The following is a 20,285-nucleotide window of genomic DNA, read 5'->3' on the forward strand; positions in this document are numbered from 1 at the left end:
TCCTTCTTAGTCTGTCTTCGTCTGGAAGCTCATCTGAAACCTGTCCACCATGGGTGACCCTGCTGGTATTTAAAATACCAGTAGCATAGCTTTCAGAATCACAGCAACTCACAAGCCACTACAGTACGACAAACTGACAGACGAGTTGGCATAGGACCCTGTAAACTAAGGCTTTTCCAAATCTTTTAGCAGTGCTAGAAAGGTGTTCAAAATAATCAATAGGGACCCTACTTGCAACTGCCAGCCTCACCCACAAGTGCCCCATAGATAAATATGAATCTGGTGGTATGTCTCTGGATTTGTCTGAGCTCAGGCAAGGGAGGTGGGCTTTCACATTCCCCAAACTCCCAGGCACTTCCAAGCCTCTGACAGTGCACTAGGCAGCCAGGTGCAATTAAGGGTAGCCAGGAATGCAGTCGTTTGAACTGCAAGGTGGGCGGTTCATGCTCACCAGCTGCTCCTTGTAATCCCTACACAGGGTCGGTATGGGTTGGAATAGACTCATAGGCACTTAACAACAGGACTGGTAAATGGGATTTGCAAAGATCTGGGCAGAGGGAGCGTCGTCATCAGCATCCACTAGAGGAGAGTTGGAGAATTCCTTCTGTATTCCACACCACAACCTGATGTATTGATCACTGGATTAAAAAACTTTTTTAAAGTGTTCAAAAGCTAATGTGTCACTTTGAGGTCTAAGGGAACACCTTATCTAAGCCATGGAGCTATCAATCACCTCATATGCATGCAAAAGCTGAATAATTAATAAGAAAGACCCAAGTAAAATTAGCTTAATATCTTTGAATTATGTTGGCAAAGAATATTGAATAGAATACCAGAAGAATGAAAGGCGTACAACCAGAATGCTTCTTTGAAGAATGGAAAGACTTTGCCTTTATGCTTTGGACATGTAGTCAGGAGGGTCCAGTCCCTCCTGATTAGTAGAGGGCCAATGACAAACAAGATGAATTGACACAGTGGCTGCAACAATGGGCTCAAACATGACAACTGTGATGAAGGCACGGGACTGGGCAGTGTTTTGTTCTGTTGTACAGAGGGTCATTTTATGAATCTGAACTGACTCCATGGCAACAATGATCATTGTACACAGTTCACATACCCATTTCCCATGTTAGACTGCACTGCCCAGAGATTATATATTATCCATTTCAACACAGCAAGTAGATTAAGCATAATGCGTGCTCAGTTATGTGTTGAACGACTAAAAATTGACTAGACTGTTAAAAGGTAAGGAGTCCTGGTGGCATTGGAGGATACGCACTTGCCTGCTAACCACATGGTTGGCAGTTCAAACCCACCAGCTGTTCTATGGGAGAAAGATGAGGTTGTCTGCTCCCATAAAGATTTACAGTCTTGGAAATCATATATATAGTCACTAGGAGTCAGAATCGACTCGACAGCAGTGGGTTTTGGATAAGGAGTGATAATAGCACATAGAGATACTTTGGTTTGATATTAAAAGTAATTTTCATTGTTACCTTTCTAAGACCAACCCTATTAAGTTTGATAATGTCCTCAGAGACCTCTGTCTTCCCAATAGAAATACTGCTGCACAGGCAATAAGCCACAGCTGCTGACTACAGTGCTTTGTGTATATTTTTTGATGAATAATACTTGAAACAGAGCTGAATATGTAATAGATGTAATAAGTTTTCATATTAATGGGTTTTAATATAAGAGGTTTTTTGGTGAATAATAGTTGAAACAGAACTGAATATGTAATAAATAGGTTTTAATATTTTTAAAAGGAGAGAAGCAGAAATTTTTCAACCAACTTTTTATTGTCCTTAAAATACTTTTTTCACATTGTTTCATGAGTAGGGGAAGAAAATACAAAGAGTCTCACGATGAACATTTAGATATCAAATACAGACTCTGATAACATCTTTCTTCCAACCAGTGGAGCATTGTCCCTGGCCATGAGAATGTTGCTATGTGAAATAATCATATAGTTTTCCAAAATTTAGTATGTAACTGAGGCATTATGCTAAAAATACCAAGGAAGAGGCCTATCAAATACTAAATGATAATAGAGATACTGAAGGAATATATATATATATATATATACATATATGTCTTTAGAAATAGGCAAGTCGAAAGGGTGCAAGTTAATCCAAAAGTCAGCAGCCCAAAGTGCAGAGTCTCTGCCTTTCCTGACACTGGGTACGTGAAAAGCTAGTCCATATTCTCCACTTCTCTGACAGGAGTAGATCCTGTCTGGCAAGCCATAGCTCCTGCTTGCTTTTTAGCAATGCTCCAGAGCTAAGTAAGATAAAATGCATGTGCTCTGCTTTAAGCTCCATTGAGAAAAGGCTCTAACGAAACTTCAGGATTACCTATGAATCCTGAGCTTGCATTAGTCATGTCCAAGTCCATCTTACAAAGGGGGGTGGGGAAGGGAACTAGAAGGCCAGTTCTGGGCGGTTGGTGAAAAGATTACCAAACTTTGGGCAATGGTGACAAGCCCAAACAGTACCCTTTATATACTTGAAATCTTTGACTCATACAAAAGAGTTTTACAAACCGAACTCCTTCCAAAGCCCAGACAATAGTTTACTGGCAGAACATCTGGTATGTGAATCAGAGCAGTGTAATGACATCCCTAGTCTGAGATCCAATATCTAATTTCCTTTTAATTTACCATAATTATTTTTGTAAAATTTTATGGCTCGACTCCAGTGGATGTACACGGCAAGGTTGCCAAAATCCTGTCTTTTCTTCAGAGCCACATTGGTAGGCCAGTTTCTATTTTATCTCCTTCCTTTCTGGTTGCATTTTACCTTCTCTCTACCACGTAATCAGTGTCTATTTCTTTTAGAGTCATCTATGCAAGGAGCTCTGGTAGCGTAGTGGTTACGAATCGGGCTGCGAACCGGAAGGTCAGAAGTTCGAAACTATCAGCTGCTCCGCGGGAGAAAGATGAGGCGATCTGCTCCCGTAAAGATTTACAGCCTCGGAAACCCTATTCAGGGTCGCTATGGGTCGAAACCGACTCGACGGCACTTAACAACAACAAACAACAACAATGCTGCTGAGAAGGGATGACAAGAGTATAATCTGAAGACCGACACAAGCATGTTGGAAACCCAATTCTACTACACAATGGTTGTAGCTCCTAGTGATGATTTGATATTGCTGCTTTGCTTTGGTTTTAAATAACGGTCATCCTAACTTTGGTGATCAGTCCTGGATAACTGAGTCCTACCAAGTTCTGAGTGATTAACCAATCAGTTTTCCCAAATCAGCAAGTAACTTCACAATTTCTATTACCAAAGTCATAACTTCATGCCTTCATCAAACGCTTTCTCTGACCTGTAGGAATGTGTTTCTTTGGAGTTTAACAAGAAATCCAGAAGAAAAATACTATGCATACAAGCATGGCAAACCTCAAGTGATTTTAAATGTTCATTCACATAGAGAAATAAAACAAGGAGTCTCTTAGATGGCTAACCCAAATCAGAGTGACTCTTCCCAGGAAAAGGTATAGTGGTCGCCAGTACCCCTAATCTAAAGTCACTTATTTTTAGAAATACAGGAGGCAGTCCCATTAAGCTATGGTGGAGAGGGGGAAGTCAAGGGGAAAATCACTCTCCTCTGGCTAATGCGTCGTCATTGTTCTCATGATGGTGCCCGCCCCTCCAGTTTGCTCCCTCCTGAAGTTCACATGGTTGCAAAAAGAACTGGGGCACACTCATGTATAAGTGCACTTATATTTTTTAAAAGGGTAGAAGATTACAGGAATGCAAAATGGCCTCCTGTGGTTAGTCTGAGTTTGTCCTTGTGCTTCTGAGATTCTCCTATTGGCCAACTTCCCCCAGCACCTCATGCACAATGAATAATGTAAAAAAAGGGAGGATGACTATCTTAAGAAACTAACTCTGACTTACAATGACCCCATATAGGGTTCCTGAGGAGCAGCTGGTGGATTTGAACCACCAACCTTGTGGTAACTGTTTCAAAAGTCCAACCCACTGCTGGTGGAGTCAATTCCAACATGCAAGGCACTATAGAACAGAGTCAAACTGCTCCACAGGGTTCTTGAGGCTGGAAATCTTTAAGAACACAGACCACCGCCACATCTTTCTCCCACAAAATAGCTGGTGGGTTCAAACAGCCATCCTTTTGGCTAGCAGTCTAACGCTTAACCCACTGTACCACCAGGGCTCTTTCAACTGCTTGAAGGCCATTACAATTGTTTTCTCCACACATACTAAGAGATGGAAGAATACATTTACAAGGACAAAACTCAAAAGCTCAAACGTGTCATGCTGTTCTTTCTTCCAGACTCACACAAGACTTGAAGAGGGCCAAATTATGTTTCTTTGGACTATGCGAGGAATGTTTAATTCTAAAATGTCTTCAGTCAAGAACTTTTTCAAAGAGGTTTCCTACAGCAGAGGTAACATCAAACAAGCCAAAACAGAAGGAAGGGCACTTCTCTTCCTTCCTTAGTGTGATGTATAGGTCCCTTTGCATAAAAGGGCCATGGAAGCCAGCTGTTTCTAGTGAGAAATTAGAAACTCATGTTCTCATTGCCTGCTCATTTCAGAAATGGGAGAACACACACAGAGGAGGGTAACCAGGCAGACAGGAATCTGGCTAAAGAAAAATGTCCACTCCAGCTTTCTCCAGAAGACAGACAGAGGCACTGAAATGGGGACAGGCTAGCTACATTTGTGGAGATAGTGTGTTCTATTTTCCTTGCAGCTGCTTGAGTAGGCGCTTTGACTTCTTCTGGGACTTGAAGCTTTATTCTTTTTTCCCCCCATTTGATAAGCTCAAAGCCTTTACCAAGTAGCCTTTCTGCCAGCTTCATTCCTGCAGGCTTGTATAGGACAGTCAGCTACATCAGACATAATCTGGGCAGCATGTTTCCATTCTAATAGGACTGAAAGTGAGGGTAAAAACTTGAAAAAAAAATGTTTTTAAGTGAAGCAGCAAAAGATTTCTAATTTATCTTAGAGCTTAAAGATGCTGTCTAATACCGTACAGAAAAATTGAGCGCCACCTTCCTTCTACAGAACAGTGGCTCTCCAAGTTCTCCACACACATCTTCATCATTGAGAATTACCAGTTTTATAAATGGAATTCTTCTGGATGCATTCTATTTAGTCACTCTGCAAAGCTATAGATTAAAGGATATATACCACTTAGCTGTGCCTAACCCATTAACATGGAAATAACAATTCAGCAGAAGCATTTAACACTAGCAGCCTGGGGATTTATGTTTGTTGGTTTGGTTTTCCAAAGGAGCAGACTTGGTTTGTTCCTCGTATTCCAATTTTTTTTTAGGTTCTAGAACTTTGTACAGATACTGTTTGGATCCAAGCAGGTCATCTATCCAAATAATGAAAATGCATTAAAAATAAAAGTTCTCAGAGAAGGTTGGTCTGCAGCGCTGGGTGCTGGGTGAAGAATCTAAGGGCTCTCTGTTCAGCTCACTCCAGATGGCAGAAAGTAGAGGCCCCATTTACCACAGTCGGCAGGAGTCCATGCCTCTGTTCATGGTGGAATTGAGTGGACAGTTAAAAGCTTTCCGGAACTCTTCGAAGTTGCTAATTGCACCATTGACTCTGCAAAAGAACGTCAAAGTCCATGTCATTGAATTTATACATGCCAACAAGTTCTGGATAGAATCACAGCAGTGTGCTCCTACAAGGGATGGTGGCCTTCTGTTATGCTGTGTGTATAGGAGAGACAATGGAAGCCCAAAATGGTTAAGTAAGTTTCCGAAGAAATAACAGTGCTTAGACCAGAACCACCTGAATGCCGGCCAAATGTTTCTATTATTCTGTCTTCTTCTTGTTGTTAAGTGCCATCCAGTTGGTTCCAACTCACAGCGACCCTGTATAGGGGTTTCCTGGAGTGGCTGGTGAGTTTGAACTGCCTTAAATTTTGTAACTATTTATTTATTTATTATGAGGGGGCTTCAAAAACTTCATGGGAAAATTCTATTCTCTTTTCATTCCATTTTCCCACAAACTCCTTGAAGCCTCCTTGTACAGTAGAGTGCACAGATTTTAAGTATAAAGCTTGCTCATTCCACTCGACGGCTCCACAACCAAGATGCTGAATATTTCCAGCACCCAGATGGTTCCCTCATCTCCCCTACCAATAGTATTCACCAGGATAACCACTACTCTGATCTCTATTGTCACAAATTAGTTGTGCCTGCCTTTGACCTTCATATATATGGAATCATACCACATGGACTCTATCGTCTCTGACTTCTTTCACTCTATATTATGTTTGTAAGAGTCATCCAGGTTGTTTCATTTGCAGCTACTTTTAAAGAATTCATTCAGAAAAAAAAAAAAAAAAAAAAAAACTTTCCCAAAAATCCTATTAGGTTTGTTGTTGTTAAGTGCTGTAGAGGTGGTTTCGACATACAGCAACCTTGTATAGAATTTCCAAGGAGCGGCTGGTGGGTTTCAACCACCAACCTTGTGATTAGAAGTCCATTGCTCATCCAACAGCCCACAGCAGGACTCCTATTAGGGTCCTAGTTACATAGAATTAGTTGCAGGCAGCCATCGGCTAATGGATGGTGGCTAGGTGCTATCTATGAATCGTTTTTTTTTTAAAGGAGTTACCTCTGAAATCTGGTATTCTTGCCAGTTCTCTGACTGAAGACTTCAGATTCCTACTCAGTACTTTGATTTGCAACCGCCTTTTGGAAGTAGTATTTCCATTGTATGATTTTCACTGCACTCAAAATCTATAGTTACTGCGACATCTAACAAGTCAGGCACAAAGGATTGACCAGAGACTCTGAATCCTCAGTCACTGACTATTTCTTCCTTAATGACTTTGTTACCTGCCGGCATTTGAATGAACATAAATGGCTTGTGTCAAAAAATCCCCATAACCTCTTGTGTTTTCACCGGGATCTATGGGGAGGGACACATATTTCATAGTGTGATTCACCCTGGGCAGTGTTCAAGACAGAATTTAGCCAATAATTAGTAAGCAGCCTCTGCAAATTGTCCGCTAAAATCCAACATTACATGCAACTAGTTAGTAAAAGGAAATTAGTTTCTAAAAACTTATCTGTTGAGTAATTAATCGACTGTGTGCTTTCATCTGCACCATTTGTCAGTGGGAGCACATTTTAGTCCATTAGAGACCGGCAGCCTTCAGACAGTTCAGCCAGTGGGGGAGACTGTCCAACACAGTGATTAGATTTTTATGCTAGGGGGTAATTTATAGTCAACTTCTGGAACATTTCTACAGCAAGGTTTTAGGACTCACTCCTAAAATATAGAAGAAAATTGAGATGACTTTCCTGCAATATGCTAATGAATTCATTTAAGCATCAGATATAAAGATATCCAGATATTATATGTTCAAAGCAAGGAATGAATAAATGTAAATTATCATAGCTTCTTGAATTTCTCAGTATAATTCTCTGTCCCATACTGTAGGCAATTTCTCTCAAACCACAGAACCTAGCAGAGGGTAAGTAATATTAAACTTAATTTTATTTTTACTCAATGTTTTATACATTGTAACACTGGTGTGGTGCTATAGGATAAGCACGGGACTGCTAACCACAAGATTGGCAGTTCCAACCCACCAGCTATTCCTTGGAAAACCTAAACAGGGTTGCTATGAGTCAGAAACAACTCAATGGCACTTAACACCACCACCACTACCACTGAATTAAGATTGCCATCCACAATCCTCTCCCCTTCACAAATAAACAATTGTTTCTAAATAGTATTAAAACTAAAAGCTAAAATGCAGAAGAACTTTGGACGCTATACATGAATTGTATAGGGTATCCAAGGAGCGACTGATGGGTTTGAACTGCCAACCTTGTAGATAGCAGTCCAGTGCTTATCTCACAGCATCACACCAAGCCTCCGTACATGAACTGTAATTTCCAAATATCACTACATATCCTATCTTGTGTTCATAGTTTTTCAGAAAGTGGGCATTCATTCACGCCTGCATGAAAGAACAAGAGGTGTTAACTAGAATATTATGTGCTGCAAATTAACCAGAACTGCAAGTGTTTTAAGGCAGAATCCGTAAGATATGCTCCATATTTAAAAATAATAAAGACTGTTAATTGTCCCAAACAAAAAAGTAGGTGGTTGGGTAAATCAAATATTCCAGCCTACTAAGATTCATGGCACCCACGCATTGCTACCTTGCAAACATTGGAAGATAATAAGTAGGATTTAACACAAAAGCTGGGATTTAGACTTCAAATTATCTCTGGAGTCTTAATAAAGCTGTGTACTAGAAGTGTGGACAAGTGAATACTACCAGAAATTTAGTTGAGCTATTGTGAACTAGGGAGTCCTGGTGTGGCGCTGTGGGTTAATGTGCCAGACTGCAAAGCCATTTTAACTGCAAGGTTGGTGGTTCAAACTCACGAGCTGCTCCTTGGAAACCCTATACAGGGTCGCTATGGGTCGGAATCGACTCAATGGCACTTCACAACAACAAATGTGAACTAAACAGGCTAATAAAGAAAAGATGCTTAGTCTCTCTTTGGCCAGTTTTTTGCCTGTAAAACCAGATTGTTGAGGCAACAAGTTTATGCTCAGACGACCTATTTAGTTGTTGTTGTTGTTGTTAAGTGCCGTAGCAACCCTGTACAGAGTTTCCAAGGAGCAGCTGGTGAGCTTGAACCACTGACCTTGCAGTCCAAACGGCTTTGCCGTGTGACACATTAACCCAGAGCGCCACACCTATTTAGTATGGCACTAGAATGTCTGTGTCGAGACAGAAGTAGCTAGAGGCACAGTAGAAAACTGGTTTCACCCATTTTCCCATTTACCTAAACTGAGGGGGGCTGTGAGCACCAATCTGGACTTGTTCTCGGGCAGCTTCTGGTCTGTACGAATTGCACCTCACCTGAAAGAGAAAAGCACCTTCTAAGTACATTTTTATTCCAATTATATATTTTGTACTGACTTAACTGCTCCAAATTATACTGAAGAATAATTTTAGAATCAATGGATGACAAATAGTTTTAGATCAGATTAAATCTTCATCGGTAGTGATATCTATTATTCTAATTCCCAGAGTAGAAAATTTTATCAATGTGGATTAATTCCACAATTGGACTGAATCAGAAAGGTTTCCAGACAAGTGCTTTAAATTAACATAAACTAATATATGTCCTGCTATGGCACTGTAGGATAACTCTGGACTGCTAACTGCAAGGCTGGTAGTTCAAACCCACTAACCACTCCTTGGAAACCTTATACAGGGTTGCTATGAGTTGGAACCAACTCAATGACACTTAACAGCAACAATGTGTGTACCCAGAAATCAACAAATGTATTCATTGACTTAAATTAATGACCAAAAGAACTCTTACCAAATTTAACCAGATTCATTTAAATCACCAAACGGAATCAATCATCTGTTACTGAAGATGGGCATAAGAAGTTAATTATATTGTACCCTAGGCATTCACTTGCTTCACCCTTGTCTGGGTTTTAGCTAAAAGTACATTCTCCTATCTTCTTTGTGGCTGCTAGGTGCAAGCAAGGTGGTTCCAACTCAGTGATCCCATGTACAACAGAGCAGAACCCTGCCTGGTCCTGCGTCATCCTCACAAGTATTGTTATACTTGAGCCCACTGCAGCAACCATTGTGGCAATCCATCTCATTTAAAGTCTTCCTCTTTTTCACTGATCCTCTACTTTCCCAAGAATGATGTCTTTCTTCAGGGACTGGTTCCGTCTAATCATAAACCCAAAGTATGTGAGATTAAGTTTTGCCATCCTCGCTTCTAAGGAACTTCTTCCAAGACTGATTTGTTCATTCTTTTGGCAGCCCATGGTCTATTCAATATTCTTTGACAACACAGTTGAAAGTCAGCAATTCTTTGATCGTACTTATTCATTGTCCAGATTTTTCATGTTTAGGAGGCCACTGAAAATATCACGGCTAAGATCAGGCACACCTTAGTCCTCAAGGTCACATCTTAGATTTTTTAACATTTTAGTGAGGTATTTTGCAACAGAATTGCCCAGTGCAATACATCATTTGATTTTGTAACTGCTACTTCCATGGGCATTGATTGTGGATCTAAATAAAATTAAATAACTGACAACTTCAATACTTTCTTCATTTGTCATGTTGTTGTTTATTGGTCCAGTTGTGAGGATTTTTGTTTTCTTTCTGGTGAGGTGTAATCCATACTAAAAACTGTAGTCTCTGATCTTCATCAGTAAGTGCTTCAAATCTTCTCTTTCAGCAAGCATAGTTGTATCATCTGCATAGTGCCTGCCACAAGTTAACGAGTCTTCCTCAAATCCCGATGCCTCGTTCTTCTTCATACAGTCCAGCTTCTTGGATTATTTGCTCAGCATACAGATTGAATAAGTATGATGAAAGGATACAACCCAGACACACACCTTTCCTGATTTAAACTATGCAGTATTCCCTTGTTCTGTTCAAACAACTGCCCCATGTTCTATGTCCAGGTTCTGCATGAGTAAGTACAGTTAAGTGTTCTAACATCCTTATTCTTCACAATGTTATCCATAATATGTTAGGATCCACACTGTTGAAAGCCTTTGCCAAGTTAATAAAACACAGATAGACATCTTTCTGGTATTTTCTGCTTTCACTCAAGATCTGTCTAGCATCCTCTATTGAGTCAAGCTGAATTTCTGGCAGGTCCCTATGTCCTACTACAACTATTTTTAAACTATTTGTGGCAAAATTTTACTTGTGTGATATTAATGATATTGTTTGATAATATCCGCATTCTGTTGGATCATCTTTCTCTGTAATGGGCACAAACATGGATCTCGTCCAGTTGGTTGACCAAGTAGCTGTCTTCCAAATTTCTTGACATTGGTATGTGAGTGCTTCTAGCTTTGCACCAATTTGTTGAAGCATCTCAATTGGTATTCCATCAATTCCTAGAGTTTTGTTTTTCACCAATGCATTAAGTACAGCTTCAATACAATGGGCTCTTGATTGATATACAATCAATTCTTTTTGGTACAATAACTCTGTGTCTTCCTCCCATCTCCTTTTTCTTTTTTTAAAGTTTTTTTTATTGTGAATTGAGTGAAGGTTTACAGAGCAGGACATCAGCTTTACATTAAAAAATTACATACTTTGCTTCATTGCAATGATCGCAATCCCCTCCAAGCACCAACAGTTAATGGTATTTTCCTCAATTTCCTTTCACTCTTGTATTCCTCCATCCTTCCATCTCCTTTTGATGCTTTCTGTATTATTCACTGTTTTGCCCATAGAATCCTTCAATATTTCAACTTGATGCTTGATTTTTTTCTTGAGTTCTTTCAGCTTGAGAAATGCCGAGTGTGTTTTTCCCTTTTGGTTTTCTAACTCTAGAACTTTGGTGATAGGTGTGGTTATATGAGCTGCTCTGGACAATGAAATGCAAGCAGAAATGCTATCTGTCACTTCTGAAAGAAGCTTTTAAAACTTGACAGGAATGTTAACAGCCTTAAGAGCAATTTAAGAAGCTACAATAAGGAGTCCTGATATGGTGCTATAAGGTAAGGGCAAGTGCTGGACTGCTAACTGCAAGGTCAGCAGTTCAAACCACTCCTTGTAAACTCTTTACAGGGTCACTATGAGTTGGAACCAACTCAAAGGCACTTAACGACAACAACAAGACCCGGTGTGCATTTCACCATCTCTCTGTCCTATTTCCCATGGAAGAACCTGTTGAGATAGACTCCAATACCCAGGTCCTTGAGTAATAACTAGGAACTCTCAGAGCCCCACTGCTGACCCATGTTGAATATGGAAGATAAACAATAAATAAAACTTTGTTCTGTTTGTTTCTACAGCATAATCTACTTAACCTTGACTTGAAGTATGTCTTGACATATGATGCAATCTTGAAGTTTAAGTAACTAGGAGACATGAGTATTGGGAGAAGGACATTCCAAATGAACAGAAAAAATGGGAGCAAAGACAAAGAGGCAGAAAAGTGAGTGACACATGTTTCAGGGAGAGAAAAAAAGAGACAACATTCAGTGTAGCTAAAATGTGTGGGGCATAATGGGCGGCCATAAGAGACCAAGTGAGAGAGAGGATGTTGTCAGATTTCTGAAGGCCTGAGTAACAGGGAAAAGTGTTGAAACCATAGTTAAACACTGTTTTTGAGCATGCAAAGTCTACAATCTATATTTTCAAGAGCTTTACCTGGCAATGGTCTATAGTAGAAGGAGGAAATTAGAGACTAGCTAAAAGATTACTTCTAGACAATAAGACAGTCTCAATAAATGTCCACTGAACACATAGACATGGGAATGGAAAGATAAGATGAATATCTGAGGGAAAAAATTTGGCAGGTCACAGCAACTACAAGGATATTGGAAGCAGGAAGGTTAATATGAGGCTATTGTTTGTAATAAACACCCGTGACTATGGTTCTGAATTTAACTCTGAACTCTGAAGACGTTTTGTGTATTGTACTGTGATTCCTTAATTTCTCCAGAAGTTACCTAATGGGAAGTTGTTTCTAGCATTTGCTTTTACCTCATTCCTTCTTCAGTTATTTCTTCTTACAGTCTTTCATTATTATGTAGTACTCTCTTTGCTTCATATACCATTTAACAGACTTCTGAAAACACATTATGGTTGTTACCATTTTCTTGCTACCTTCCCACGAGAGAAAATAACTTTACTTCCTATAAGCAGACTTACTCCAATGCACAAGAGATGAAAAATCCTCCTCATTTTGTGAGAAAACCTCCAAGACAAATTTTTCATTAGTAATATATAATAGTTTTCTCCTCCCCTCACCCCTCAAAATATCGCTTTAGTTTAAAATAAATTAGATATCATTTGGTATTTTTTTTGGAGACACTTCAAAAATATGACTGCAACATCACTATCAATTAGTTTCTTTCATCTACAAAGAGCTATTGTGGACTAGGACGTAACTAAGAACTGATGAACCCTTGTACTTTGCCCAACAGATCAGCAAGAGGCAAATATTTTCTATAAAGGGACAGATAGTAAGTGCTATGGGCTTCACAGGCCATAGTTCTCTGTTACAACTATTCAGCTTTGCCACAGTAGTGCAAAACCTCCCACATAAGTGAATGACCATGGCTGTTTTCAAATAACACATTATTGACTGAACAGGTAACAGATCATACTTGGCCCATGGACCCCAGTTTGCCAACCCTTGCTCTAGAAAGTTCTATTTTTCTGAGTTAATTTTAGGTATCTTACTCAGTAGAGACCCCAAAAAAGTGTCCTTAGTGGCATTTTATTAGTCTTTTCCTTTTTGGAACAAAAATTTAGTGGTGTCATTTTGATTTTAGTCAGAATTTTAATTGACTTCAGTGTACCCAGCCTATAGATGACAAGATGGGTAATGGAGAGTTCAAACCTGAAAAGCATTTAAAAGGATGAAACTGCTAGCTTGGAGGGCACATCACAAGAAGAGGGATAGAAAAGTCAAGTGAGACCTGAGAATTCAAGCTTCCTAACCGGAAAGGCCCAAAGACAGAACTGGGAAAACTAAAAAGAAGAGTCATTTTGTTAATGACTCCAGATTTCTTGGCATCAGGTTGATGACGGTGATTTATTTAATGTTATCATGTCAGCTACAAGAAGAAAAAGACACCAGACCGATGATAATCCTTTAACCAGAGTCAACAGTGGAAGACAGGAGAATGAATGAATTTTCTGGGGAGTGAATGCAAACGATTGGATAGATGAAGAATTGGCCCACTGTATGGCCTTCATCAGTCTACCCCCCTGGCCTCTTTGAAAAAGAGGCCTATGCTTCTGTGATGTACAATGAATAGCCAGTAATACACCAGAGACTCAAAGTCAAAATTTTGCTTGCACATTTTCCCTGTAGTAATCCCTTTCCGTTTCTGCTCAGGAAACCCTCTAAACCCCAGAAGGGTGACATGACTCTCTTTTGCTCTCCCCGCCACACACACACACTTTTTTTAAGCTCTAGTACTCGTCTATATTCACTTGACAGTTAGGAACATAGCCTTGAGGATGGACCCACACACACACACACACACACACACACCCTGCAAAGTGGAAAAGGGTAGAATAAAGTTAGTAAATGGGACAATGGATCACGAGCAATGCAGGGAAGGGCAGGGCCATGAGAATCAAAACAACAAGTTACTAGACATGGTAATAAACAGCATCAAATAACTTAAGAAAAAATATCATTATTAAAGAAATAGCAAATGAGTTACCATTTAGTTGATAACTCACTTGGCTTACCAAAATTTACCAATACATTTTGAATCATCAATTATGTACCACAGAATAGTAACAAGATAAAATGTATCCTAAAAATAATCATCAATACAAAATTCTGATTAAAATCAAAATTATGCCACTAACTTTTGTTGCAAACCTTTGCTAAACTGAGCAAGCCAAAAATGCACAGTTCTCGATCTACTCACGTGAGCATAACTCAGGAAGAAGAGCTGGTTGTTGGTGAACGCGATTCCTGGTAGCAGAGGTTCCTCCACTCCCTGTCTTTGGTCATTTACCCACTTCCTGTAAGCCTAAGGAGAGAAGAAGACGAGTAGATGATCTTCAGAAATAACCTGTTTTCTCTTTTTCCATCCAATACAGAGACAGTGAAAAGAAACTCCCCAGCAAATTATCTTCTGCCACGTATAAAATGTATTGTGTCAAAATTTCCTTTAAGGAAACAAGCATCTGAAAATGCAAGGCAACGTCCTATTGTGTAACAGTGAGATAGGTTCACCTGCAAAAGGACCTTACACCCAAAAGGTATCAAAGGGTTCAGATGTTAAATTAATCTAAAACAATAATAATCTATTCTTATCTGTCTACCAGGGAGAAACAAACTTAATACAGTGGTGAGGCCTAAGGGAATAACTTTGGAGGGCAACATACAGCCACCTTTTTTTCCCCAAGTAAGGGGAAAAGTTATCATCTTCTGTCACTATCACCTTGTAAAAGAAAACATATTTAAACTAGAATACAGGAAGAACATAACCTCAGAACAACAGCCTGGTGTTTACACTGACGGCACTTAACTTTATGAAATCTTTCCACATTATCCTTATATGTCCCATTTCATCACAGACCAGTGGATGATTAAAACATTATTATGGACTCTAACCTGGCCCAGGATATGAGAACCCCTAGCCTATGGATATAATTTTAAAGTTTGGCCTTTTAAGAGAGAATTTTAAAGAGGGCTATGGAAAGAACTGCACTCAAGGAAAACTCATATGAACCTAGCTCCAGTGAGACTTTCGTAGCATGCTTTGATATTACCAGTTTGTTTGTTCATTAGCTATCCTTTAAACATATGATTCTTAATAGCAACTATTATTCTTTAGGATGACTTTATACCCCCAAAAGAAGAAAGTTCTATCTATATGAGAACATCAATGGGAAAATACAATTCTATTTACAGACAGTCTATATTGGATTCTCCAAGAACATGTCTGTGGTCTAAATTGAGGTGCACGTAGATGGTGTTACATCGCTTAATTTTAAAACGTCACAGCCAGCACATACCAGCATGGCAGCACATACCCTAAATGCTTCCCGCAGACCTCCGTTATCAGCAATATTTTCTCCCAGGGTCCTCTTCCCTTTCACCTAACAAAAAAGGACAGAAAGAGTACTTCCCAGGCAACTATCATTCAACAGGAGACATAAATATTATAGCAAGAAAAGTACCTCATTTTAAAGAGAAAATTACATTCAATAAATCAGAGTAGTCATGATACACTGTAAGACGACAAACTAACTCCAGCTAAGGTGCTTCTGAATATAATGATTTATATTTCATTATGTGACACATTTTTTTTTTCTCACCCACCTCGGCATTCTCACCATTTTAGCCAGCTCCAATGAAATGTTAATAATATTCTGAGTAACTCTGGTTTAATGGGGGGGAAATAGAAATGTCAATATATAGGTTACTTTCCCTGCGAACCTTAAGGTCAGCGGTTCGAAACTACCAGCCGCTCCGCGGGAGAAAGATGAGGCTTTCTACTCCCGTAAAGATTTACACCCTCGGAAACCCTGTACAGGGTCGCTATGGGTCGGAACCGACTCGACGGCACTTAACAATAACAATTCCCTGATTTACTCACATAATCTGAGTATTCTTCCGTTTGTTGCTAAAACAAGATTTCAAGACCAAACATCCTTTTGACCTTCAGCAATTTCCATGAAACATTAACAGAAGGGTACTTCACATGGGAGGGAGGGGGGGAATCAAAAAGAAACAGAGCATACCACAAGATCGAGGTTTGCAATATGTCTGACAACTAGTCAGGTGTGGTGAAGAAATTCTTCCGAACATTTAGAGATTGTTGAAATCTTAAATGAGCTAGGACAAAACGATTCTAAACCCATACAGCTCTTGAGATAAATCTAGACTACTGCTTGGTTTTACACAGCCTGCAAGTTAAGACGGGGTTTCAACACTTTAAAATGATTGGGAGAGGTATGAGGGAAATCAAGAGAAGACAATTTTGTGGCCTGCCAAAATTATATAAAATTCAAAGTTTAGTCCCCTTAAATCAAATTTTATTCAAATAACAGCCATGCCCATTCATGGACATACTGTCTCTGGCTGTTTTTGTGCTATAAGGGGCAGCGTTGAGAGTAGTTGTAACAAAGAATGTATGGCCCACAAAGCCTAAAATATTTGCTAGCCTGCCCTTTGTGGGAAAAGCCCACAGCCAACCCCTCCCTACTGTGTGATAGGCAGAAGAGTAGCCAATGATCATCCCTGGATCCTGTTAACCTTACATGACAAAAAGGACTGTGCAGATGTGATGGAGATTCTCCCGGAATATCTAGGTGGGCCCGATGTCATCCCAAGGGTCCTTACAAGAGGGAGAGGGAAGCCGAATAGCCAGCTTCAGGGTGACGACATGTAAGAAAGACTCAACTGACCATTGCTAGCTTTGAAGATGGAAGAGGCCATGAGCTGAGCAATGTGTTTTAGAAGCTAAAGAGACAAGAAAACAGAGCCTCCTCTAAAACCTCCAGAAATGAACACAGCCCTGGCAATTCCTTGATGTTAGGTCACTGAAACCCACGTCAGTTCTGACCTATATAATTGTAAGATAATAAATTCACATTGTGTTAAGATATTAAGTTTGTAGTAATTTGTTTGTTAAGCCAGCAATAGGAAAACAATATATCCTGCTCTAAACTTCAAGTCACAAATCCTGCCAACTCTACATTTAAGCTAGTCCACTCAGGTATCAATGACTAAAAACAAACTTTTAAGAACATGATTCTCTGGAGTCACCCAGGCCCCTCCTGGCTGCAGTCCTCAAAAGCTGCTATTGTTGCTTCACAAACACGCTTTCTATACTACAATCCTCTGAGGTAGTTATTATCATCATCCTTATTGAACAAATGAGGACTCGAAGGCTCAGAATGTGTTGCAGCATTGTTGGTACCACACTCAACTCCCCATTTTCACACCTGGCCTGTGCACCCATTCCTGCAACTACTAACAGCTCAGGAAGATGAACCTTAGCTTATGGGAGTTGCCTCATGTGAGAGTCCTAGAAGGTTAGATCCCACTTCCCACTAACTGACTGATGTGCAGTTCCTTGCCCTGAGCTGAGCGATTTCTGTGGTGCAACTCATGTTCCAGAACCCTCTGTGGGATTAGACTGAGACTGAACTTAGTAAACCAAAATAGGTTTTTCCTGAAAGCACTTCCTCAATAAATCACGTATCATAGGCTCTGCTTCTAGTGAACCTAAGACAGGTTGATAAAGTAGAATGTCCACATTTAACAGGGGTTCAAAACCAAACCATTTCCACAACCATTGCTAGGCTATCTTCTCAATTCTCAACTCCTCTTGCTTCTTGGCACGCCTGTTTATACCCTGCTTTGATGTCATCTCTTTGCTCTTCACACAGTTTTATCTAAATAAGAGACTTTGGGAATAGGCTCACCCCCTCTGGCTCCTCACTTGACCATATGATCCTAGGTTTGACCTCCCTGGACTCAACAGCTGCTAACAAGTATTGTTTCTGTGGTACCTTCAATCACTGCAAATATTCTGACTCAGAAGCCAGAAAATAAAAGCATGGCTCCTTTTGTCCACTATGTAAGCTATCCATCCACTCTCCTATGGAACTGAGAGACTGAAGTTGCTTTATGATGGTTAAGAGGACATATGCTGAGATAGGCATGTTCTACAAACCATTCTCCTGACAAGGGTACACATTTGTCATATTTAAGTTTCAATATCGGACACTTGGACCAAAAGGAATGTTGTAGAATAGCCTATACATACATTACCCAGGTATAAAATGAAGAAGGTAAGAGAACTACAGCATGGTGTGGGAGAAAGAATATGGACTTGGGAGTCATATAGTCCTAAATACTACTCTCGACTCTAGTACAGATTTTAACCTCTTCAAGCCTCAGTTTCCTCATATTTACAATCAACTAGAAATATGAAAAGGGCTTCAGAAGTTTTGTGGAAAATAGAACTTTTCCATTAACTTTTTGAAGCCCCCCATAAGTACACCTCTCAGGACCAGTATGAGGATTAAATTTGTTTCAATAAAGTGACTAGAAAGTTGTACTCCCATGCGTGGCATATAATTTGTTGCTGTTAAGTGTCATCTAGTAGGTTTTAACTCACAGCAACCCTGCATAGGGTTTCCAAGGAGCTGCTGGTAGGTTTGAACGGCTGCCCTTGTGGTTCACATATAACAATCACCAGGAAACAGGCATTCCCTTCCTCCAAGGAAATGGTTCTTGTATTGTGTTGTGTTTTCTCAGTCTCCAAGTCCTTGTCTTTGCTCTATCCTGGGATGGAGCACCTATGACTATGTTGTCACCAAGTAGAGAAATACGAAGTATCATTTACCGAGCACTTATCACATGCCACACATTGTGCTGTTGTTTTCCATTACTTCACCCATTTCCTTCTCATACCAGACTACTACGTTCAGAACTACTTAACCCTTTCTGAGACTGAGGAATGTTAAGGAACTTGCCCAAGTTCATAAAACCAGAAATTAGCTGAGCCAAGTTTTGCAACCATGTCTGATGGTAGAAGCCTTCCACTGTATTTCTGCTGAAGCAACCTAAACTCTAGATGAAAAATTACTTTCAGGAACACTGGGTAAAGGGCATAGAACTGTCCCACAAGGACACTGATTTGGGTTTCTCCCCCTGAGTCCAGAGTGGGCTCACCTGTGCCAAATGCGAGCTCAGTATTGATAACGGTCTCTTTAAAAAAGACTGCGGGACCCTATCCAGAGAAGCAGCGACACCAGAGATGGAGACCAAGATGGGGGCATGGAGAGAGGGAGCAGCTGAGGACGCTGAACTTATGGAAACAGAGGGACTGGCTGCTGGCGACCAGGAGGCAGGCTTGCAGAATGTGCCCTTTGGTTGTTTAAATGATTATATATTCCTGTGGTTCTGTGTACATCCCCCCCCACCTCCAAAAATAAATAAACAAACAAACAAACAAACAGAGGGAATGGAAACAAATACTGTTGAATGATGATGCACAGAGGAGATTGTAATCATTGCAATGAAACGCTGGTGTAAAACAGATGTTCTCCCATATAAACTCTCACTCAGTTCACAATAAAAACTTTTTTAAAAAAAAGTACAAGCGTGTTTAAATTCTTCTAGAGTGCAGCAAAAAATCTCAAATACAATACACTGGGGATGTAGCAATCAGGTCTCCCCAACCCCAGGAAGATCACAGGATGGAGTATATTCTTGGTCAAGGGACCAAGAGACCTTGGGAAAGCCACAGCCAGATATAATGATCTGCTCCAGTTCTGGGGGCCCCCCTGCTTCCGTGAATTAGGAACACACAGTGTGTGCAAGTAGGTTTAAAAGCAGCTCTTTATATAGAGCCATACCTTTCAACAGCTCTTCAGTATTGGTATCTTATGGTCAAACACAATTCAAAAACTATGTGTTTGATTAGAAAAGTAGGGCTAGGAAATGCAATGTAAAAGTATCAGAAAACAATAATAGGAAAAAGGCATGAAAATTAACCTGATAATCCAGCAAAATAAGGAAAAAGAAAAAGAAGCACAGTAGGTAATACAGATCCATAAAGTAGAAAAAATAAAATCAGTGATATCAAGCATTTCTCTAAATGCAGTCAAAGTGAATTAGCCCATTGAAAAGTATTATCTGGAAATTAAGAAATGATTAAAGAGAAAATTACAAATTTTGCATCAAACAACAAAACGGAGAATAATTCATACCAATGCTTATAAAGGAAACAATAACATTCAAAGAAAAATGAAAGCTTTATATA

The 20,285-nt window shown here is 39.8% G+C and overlaps 1 protein-coding gene across 1 annotated transcript in view; it reads right to left on the reverse strand.

The window, feature by feature from the left end:
* Window positions 1–5,142: 5,142 nt before the first annotated feature.
* The window catches only part of PHEX (phosphate regulating endopeptidase homolog, X-linked), a 253,359-nt gene continuing 238,216 nt past the window's right edge, over window positions 5,143–20,285 (reverse strand). Inside the window, exons 19-22 of the mRNA XM_006835574.1 lie at window positions 15,538–15,603; window positions 14,424–14,528; window positions 8,810–8,886; window positions 5,143–5,591 (exon numbers count right to left, since the gene is read on the reverse strand). Coding sequence (XP_006835637.1) covers window positions 5,489–5,591; window positions 8,810–8,886; window positions 14,424–14,528; window positions 15,538–15,603 — 351 coding nt within the window. The 3' untranslated portion in view covers window positions 5,143–5,488. The remainder of the gene's footprint in view (window positions 5,592–8,809; window positions 8,887–14,423; window positions 14,529–15,537; window positions 15,604–20,285) is intronic.

Source organism: Chrysochloris asiatica, unplaced genomic scaffold, assembly GCF_000296735.1.
Source record: "Chrysochloris asiatica unplaced genomic scaffold, ChrAsi1.0 scaffold00018, whole genome shotgun sequence".
Classification (NCBI taxonomy): Eukaryota; Metazoa; Chordata; class Mammalia; order Afrosoricida; family Chrysochloridae; genus Chrysochloris; species Chrysochloris asiatica.